General features: G+C 42.2%; 1 protein-coding gene across 8 annotated transcripts in view; it reads right to left on the bottom strand.

The window, feature by feature from the left end:
- Positions 1-590: 590 nt before the first annotated feature.
- The window catches only part of dlc1 (DLC1 Rho GTPase activating protein), a 100,065-nt gene continuing 92,911 nt past the window's right edge, over positions 591-7,744 (bottom strand). For all 8 annotated transcript variants that reach the window (XM_046046472.1, XM_046046473.1, XM_046046469.1 and 5 more), the window contains 7 exons: positions 7,010-7,217; positions 6,151-6,367; positions 5,595-5,709; positions 4,180-4,395; positions 2,949-3,166; positions 2,644-2,817; positions 591-2,528 (listed from right to left, as the gene is read on the bottom strand). In XM_046046472.1, the coding sequence (XP_045902428.1) occupies positions 2,429-2,528; positions 2,644-2,817; positions 2,949-3,166; positions 4,180-4,395; positions 5,595-5,709; positions 6,151-6,367; positions 7,010-7,217 (1,248 nt within the window). In that variant the 3' untranslated portion in view covers positions 591-2,428. The remainder of the gene's footprint in view (positions 2,529-2,643; positions 2,818-2,948; positions 3,167-4,179; positions 4,396-5,594; positions 5,710-6,150; positions 6,368-7,009; positions 7,218-7,744) is intronic.

Here is a 7,744-nt window from a genome sequence, read left to right as displayed (position 1 = left end):
CCAAGTTTATAGATCATATTAATTCCAATGTTTGGATGAGAGCGTGAACAGAACAAATGTAGCATGTGACACCTGAGTATGTTATGTGCACAGGGTAGATGTTTTTCCTCTTACAGACGGCTACTTCCTGTTTTGTCAAGTCATCAAAAACATAAAGGGGTACATCAGCCCCCACTCTGACCCTTGGACCCTTCTGTGGCGCGTGACAGTACCCCTCCTCACTGGGTCTTGTCCAGGCCAGCTGTGGTAATAATGGGCCCCTTTGTCTTCTACTTTATGAAACTGTTATGTAAGGAACATGACAACTAGTGAGATCACCATCTAGCAGGCCAGTTTATACCCCAGTGCACACAAGCTCCCGCCTCTCTGGCCGAATCGTGGATTCATTGGTGTGGAACTAAGGCAAGACACAGAAAGGTGGATGTGGCGGTGAGGTGGGAAATCCAGAGTCAGTCCGGATCTGAGAAAGTGGACAAACTGTAGTGTGAACAAATGATCCAGGAGATTATGAGGGATTTAAAAAGACCCTACTTTTTGGTCTTAAAAGGTGTCTGTGGTGTGATCTCTCTGTGTACCCATTGTTACATAACTCTCAGAACACGTATTGTTTATTTTAACGTAATACATTTAATAGTGCACTTTGATTAACCTGTACAGAAATAATATTAATAAAAAAGATAAAACATTTGTTCGATTCTGTAACACAAAGCTTAACATTTACAATAAAATAAAATAAAATAACATAAAATGGTATGATACAAAACAAACATATATCTGAGGTATAAATATATTTGTTTTAAATTAACTGTCATTGTCATGCGTTATTATTTGGCAAAGACACGGTTATAGGTACAAACATTTACGATATGAACAATGGCTTAGTGAATTAATCCTACAACTCGACACAGCAAATGCGAGCCTTCAGATTGAAGCATGAGTGTTATAAATGAAGGTCAACTTTGTTATGACGACCTGAATCTCTTACTTCTTTTTTTAAAAACACTGACATGACAGCACAGAGAAAGAAGCGTCCACAAAGATAGTTTCCCTTCCTTTAAAACCACATAAACATTCAATCTGCCCTCTTCTTTACAGTAAAACCTGTAAAATCTCCACCTTTATAAAAGGACCATTTTTTCCCTGTGTTTACTTCTCATCTTCAGTCGGCTTAGCCAGAGGTTTCTGTTGCAAGTTAGAACAGTGCATTGTTTTTTTTCTGTTCTCATCTACACCTAAAATAACTGTGAAATCGATATTGTTCGTATTTTTTTTAAACGTACAAGTGATATTCAGCGTAAAACAATAAAAAATAAAATGTGAATTGACTGTGCTCGTGACAACACTACCACTAACTTTTTTATTAGCAAGGAAAAGCTCAATTTGGGAAAGCTACTTCTTTCAACTTTTTTCAAAATTTGGTCCATTTGAAGTATCTGTTGGTCTTAACTTTTTATTTTGTTTGTGTGATCCTGTAAAATATGCAATATTCACCTAACATCGAGCCTTAGTCACAACCACTTCCTTTCTGAACTGTTTTAAGAACAAAATCCAAAACTAATTAATTCTTTTATTTGTATGTTAGTAAATGAGGCCGTTTCATTCATCATTCCTTCTCTTTTTGGTGAGCCAGCCACCGATTCTCATGTCTCTGCCTTCCTCTACTGAAACACTAAAACCCTCTATGCTATCAGCCACCTGTCATCTCACTATATCTCGTCTATAGTCTCCACTCAGTCTGCATATTACCAGCACATTCACATCTTTCTTCACCCATGGATTCATCAATCAGCTGACCATAATATTCTAATTCAGTCTAATATTCCTCCTATGCTTTGCTGTAACTGAAAAGGTAGAGGTAACGCAAGACCGTTACTATGAGCAGAATATTTTATGTACACATTATGGTGCCACTGGAAACCAGTGTGAGGAATATGTATTTATTAACCGTTTGTTGCTTTGAACTCTCTCTCTCTCTCTCTCACACTCACACACACACACACACACACACACACACACACACACACACACACTTGTATTGTTGAATCCCCCTGGCTTCTCAGAAGCAATAGCACCCTCTGGATAAAGTTTAAACTTCACATCCTGTATCAGCGTCATCGTGTCCTTTGGCCCAGAATAATGTTTGTGTGACATGAGACCCCCCTTGGCAGCACATTGACTGCCCCAACAGAACAGTTTTAAACGATAACATCGTCTGTTGTGACAAAATCAGAGCGCAAAAACAAGTCCTTCAATCCAGGATTTGTCCTTTAAATGTGAGTATAAAGAGGCTTGGGCTCAATCTACCTCTCTGCTGAAATTGGTGGAATGAGTCATTTTAAAGTCCTCTGTAAGATCCAAATTATGGTCCAACTGTTCGCTGCTCAAGGAACTGTTGAGTCTGTTGTTGGTCACACTGCACACCGCTCTCTCATTTGTCCATGGGCACAGTGAATGAGTCACGTATCCTTGCCGCCTCAGCAGCGCACAAGTGTCCATACAGTTTATTGTACCACTCTGGAAACCGACCCCTGGAAAAACCCCAGAAAGAGACGAGGTGTTAGCTCATTGTGTGATCAGCTAAAAGACACTGAATGACCATAAAACTAGGGCCAGTTTGTCTTTGTTTGTCAGTCATTCACTCACCTGCAGTCGATCCTGGAAATATGTGTGAGTCTGGATTTGTTGGCTCCATAGGGCTCGATGTAGTAGCGTGAGGTGAGGACATTGGCCCGAACGCCTACAACAGGTGCGCCTTCGTGGTCCACAGATGTAGACACCAATGCACACGCTCCCTTTGGCAGCTCTGTTACCCATGTTCTGGTAGAGAGAATAAAATGTTTGGAATAAAGAACAACAGTAAATCAGAGCAGAACATCGAAAAAGAAGATGAAGACAAAGAGAGAATTGAGACAAACAGAGAGGGAAAAAGGGGAAACGGGCATGTCTACCTGAGTACCAGATGGTCTCTGGTGGGATGTGGAGCCATGGTGTTCCTGACATACTGGTAGACCTCCGTCCTCTCGTCCAGGGTCTCCACCACCCGGCTCTCGAGCAGGTCCTCGTCCCAGTGGCCCTGCTCCCGCAGCACTCGTGTAAGAACCTCCTCGGGGCTCGCAGGCACCTCCACGGTCACCTTCCACAGCCTCAGTGGAAAGCCATCATGCACCTGGTGAAACAAATGGAAAGGCCCAATTACTTTACATACACCATCCATCCATCCATCGTCCACGGCTTATCCTGCGTACAGGGTTGCGGGGGGCTGGAGCCAATCCCTACATTGGGCGAAACACCCTGGGCAGGTCGCCAGTCCATCGCAGGGCACTTTACATACACTTCTTTGAAAAATTTGGTTCAATACACATATACTTGACGTAATATATTTTGTAAAGTGGCTAGTTAGGGGTTTAAAGTGTCTTATGCCAGTGTTCGGAAGCTTCCATCAGGATATCTGATCTAATAAGTCATATTGACAGTAATTAGATGTGGTAATCCAGCTGTAATTTAACGGTCAAAACCTCCCAATGTCCTTTGGCCAAGTCAGCTGCTTCGTTCTGCCATCAGAAGATAAAAAAACACACACTCTGTGCCTTGTGACTCTTAAACTGGAGAAAAGATAACCTCATACGGGGCCATTGCACACTAGACACAGGAAATGTACGCCTGGGATAATGGAGAGGTTGTGTATGTTTGTGTGTGTGTGTGTGTGAGTGTGTGTGTGTGTGTGTGTGTGTGTGTGTCTATGTCAAGCTTATGTCATTCTGGGACAGAGTCCAGTACTGGGATGGGAATGAGAAGCAAAGCGCCAGGCCAGTTTCACACGGATGTGTTTCTATACAGGAAACCCTAAGTGCTGGTTTTCCACTAGATATTTAGAGAAGCAGCAGAGAGTGAAAGGTAGACATGAAGGAGGAAAGGAGAAGACAGGAAACACAGATCGTTGAAAAGACAGCGTGTGCTTCCTGAATGGTAGCCTATTTACACACTAAAGACAGATTGACGATCTGTTTCTTCTCACATTATTTAATCTTTCATGTATTTTATTACTTTCACTCTGCGGCTGATTTATCGAATTCACCCTCTGCCTCCAATAAACACACTGAAAGCAACCATACGAACTGAACAGATGATGCGTTTCTAAAATGAACTATTGTGAGTTGATGAATAAACAAGTGTGCTTACCTTCCTACAGGCCAACTCGGCGTGCTCGGGTGTGGAGCAGCTGTCATAACCTTTAAACTTGTCCTTGGCCTCTTTGAGGAGGGCGTCTAGGCTGTCCTGTAGATAGGCCCTGTAGCCCCCCTGCCCGACCTCTTCACCTGCGAGGTCCTCCAAGCGTCGCGGCAGCAGTGCCTGCTCCACATATGAGTTCCTGCAGCGATTCATGTCCTCTGGGATCTGTGGGAAAGGAGCAGAAAGAGGACGATCAGTGTCCGTCCTTACCTTTCCATTGTGTTGCTGGAGGCCATGAGCAGCTAAAGTGTATGATGGTTAAATGTGTTTGATTTGGTTTTGATTCCTCATTTGTGAGAAATATCAATAAATTGTCCACAGTTATATTGTTCCACTCAACATTGAGGCATATGAAGGAGTGAAAACTTCAATGAGAACTTATAAAAATAAAGTCCCCCTCCACTCAAAAAGGTTTTATGCTTTTTGTTACTTCACTTGGATGTTTCCATCTGCATTACATCAATCCCTCTAATTAATGGCAAACTGTATTAAGTTAAACTTGTTTAAGGATGCAGAACAATTAATAATGGAAACACACACAACATCCTATTTTCATCTCTTAGCTCATTTTTTTTTGCCCGTTTGTGCCTGCCATATTTCAGGTTTAATTGAAGACTAACAACATTTACTGTCTAAAAAAAGGATTTTCATTAGATAATAAATTGTTGAAATGGAAGCATTCACTTTTTTCATAGGTCATTTTCCTTTTTGTCAACATCCACGAGCAAACTGAGATCTGATTAAAAGTAAATAATTGAGAGGTAATTGAGTTTACTTATTATGTGATGTGGCCATGTCAGGAACTCAGGAAACTCTCCCACAATCTAATACTACTTTGGACAGTAATGACCCACAGTAAGCAACATTTTAGCATTCACTGTATCATTTCAGAGAAGACTACACTCGTTTTAGGCTGAATGGGATTGAAATTGGATTAGTAATAGTGTAGTTTGCTGATTATTTCCTGTTTATCCAGTCAAGTGCTCTCCGTGTGGACACAGAACCACACCGGACAAAGTGGATTAATGCGTTTGTGGCTTTAGTGGGACTACAGTTCAGCACAACAGCAGGTATTTCAAGGTAAAGGACGGTTGGCACATTTACTTTATGTAATCATACCATTGCTTGAGCAAAATGACGATGTGACTTGAATCAACGAGTTATGTAACTGGGACTATATTTACTGTACACAAGGTGTTTGGCAATGAGAGAGGTGACATTCAACAAGTCACACACCTTCGTCGACTTAAGTGGCAATTTCTCTTTGTGTATGACCTCTTCAGCTTTTCATTTTCATGCTAACGTTAACTTTAAAAGTGACGAGTTAGGGTACAGCTTCAGCTCCAGTGTTGTTAACTACTCACCCGGAAGAGTTTCCTGCACTCCTGGATCATGTGTGCCAGGCCATGAGTGGCAGCCAGGTTCTCATTCAGGTCTCTCTGGTCTGGCTTTCCCAGTGTCTGCTTCCTGTTCATCACCCTTTGACCAAGGAAAAAAAAGGGGGGGGGGGTACACAAGTGGACATGATTAGTGACAGCATCAATCAAACAGACAGTGGGGGCATTAGAGAGGGCAGAGAACGTGCCAGGGGTTGAGGGTGCACCTGATGAACCCTCTTCTGCCAAATGTGAAACAAAATATGTGTTTCTTAATTAGGTAAAGATGTGTATGTAACCCTTCTACTTCCTCTGTCTCTTTCCCTTCCTCCTCTCTAAAGATGCAGTACATCTACACCTACATCTACAGCAGTATCCTGCTCTTTTGTTTCTTTAGAGTGACCCTTTCCTGTTTTCAGAATGTACAGCATAATACATGTTATGTAAGCTGCTAATACAATAACTGTGTCAGTGACAGCAATCAAAAAGACAATGAAATCATTCAACTAAATTAATGGCAGTAGAGGCACACACAGACACACACCTTGGCGAAGAGCTCTCCTTGCGGCGCAGGGTGTTGAGGTGGAAGAGTGACGGAGCCAGACAAACAGCCAAGTTGGTGGGGGTCATCTGATTCTCAGCCACACTGGCCGTCACATCACTCAGCAGACACAGCAGCGTCCGCAATGCCTCACGGCTCTCATCAGGCAGCAGCAGCACGGCGGCACGAACTGCCTGCAGACGGAGCTCTTTAGGCATGTCTGGAGAGGAAAAGGGTGGATGTCAAGGCTCACATTTTAGTCATTATATGCAGAAAAAGACTAATAACCACTGTCATGCTACATCATGTCATCTGTTTTTGTGTCTGCTGGTTAACTTAGGAAGGAGTTTGTGTAGGGCTTCCCTTCATCTGCCAGGTATGAGCCAAGACAGGATCTGTAAGTGTGTTATATAAGCTTACGTATTTGTACACTATATGCTTCATGATTCATGCACAGGGCTGGTTTTGTTTCAACACACACACATATATATATATATATATATATATATATATATATATATATAAATAAGCAGTTCTTAATGCAGTTATTAAAGTCATAAAGGAACATAACTTAAGACCATGTTAACAGGGAGTCACAGATGGATTGACCAATACTGTATCACCTCATTCCGCAGGTATTTCCTGCACTCATCTTGTTTGTTTTCTTTTTATGGGTTTCACAATTTCTTGCTCCATGGCAGGCAAGCATCTGCAGCTCTAAAACAATGCGCTCCATGCTAATCCTCTTAAAGATGTGTGGCTGTGCATGAGAAGTAAAGGCATGTGCGACCGCATGTGGATGTCTCTACAAGACTTTATTTATACTTTGAACGTACGTGTGTGTGTGTGTGTGTGTTCTTACACTGATAAATCTGGAGGAAGGTCTCAGACAGTTTGCTAGTGAGCAGGGGTTCTGGCAAATCTCTGAAGTACTGCTTCAGCATGTCTGCAACGTCATATGCCGATTGGCCCTCGTAGTTGACGCCAACCCCATCTGCGCCGCTCACCTCGTTCATTTGACGAAGAGCTTGGATACGAGATTTAACTCCTGATTTCCTGAAAAGACCCACCTGGACAAAGAGTGAAGGACAAAGAGAGAAAGAGTTACATCACGCATACATACCAAGCACAGGAACCTGATAAGAGTAACTGTGAGTACAATGTTTAATCCTATCAGCACAAAAGAGCCCTGTCTTTTAAAGCTACATACTGTTATGATTGAAAATAATATTCTTGCCTTATCCCCAAATCCAGAGCTTACAGTCAATATGGTTACATCACAACTGTTGACTGTATTTACAAGAAGCTCTGTGATACCCAGTGGGCATTCTTGTACTGAATGCTGTGTGGGACCTCATCAGTGGCCTTTTAAGGCTGTATGAAATGGCAATGTTGGGGAGGAAAAGAGAAAAAGGCCATTGGCTTGTCCAGCCTGAATATTTTCCATGAGCTTTCACCATTTCCAAACAGAGGCGCCTTGTCCTGAGAGAACACCATCACTCTGTTTTCTGTTTTGCCCTACATTAACAGCTATTTTCTCCTAACTGCCTCTTTCTTTCCTTTATGAATGTAAACACACACACATACGCTCTGAGAT

The sequence above is a fragment of the Micropterus dolomieu genome, linkage group LG04 (assembly GCF_021292245.1).
Source record: "Micropterus dolomieu isolate WLL.071019.BEF.003 ecotype Adirondacks linkage group LG04, ASM2129224v1, whole genome shotgun sequence".
Taxonomy (NCBI): Eukaryota; Metazoa; Chordata; class Actinopteri; order Centrarchiformes; family Centrarchidae; genus Micropterus; species Micropterus dolomieu.
This window is presented reverse-complemented; position numbering and strand designations above follow the sequence as displayed.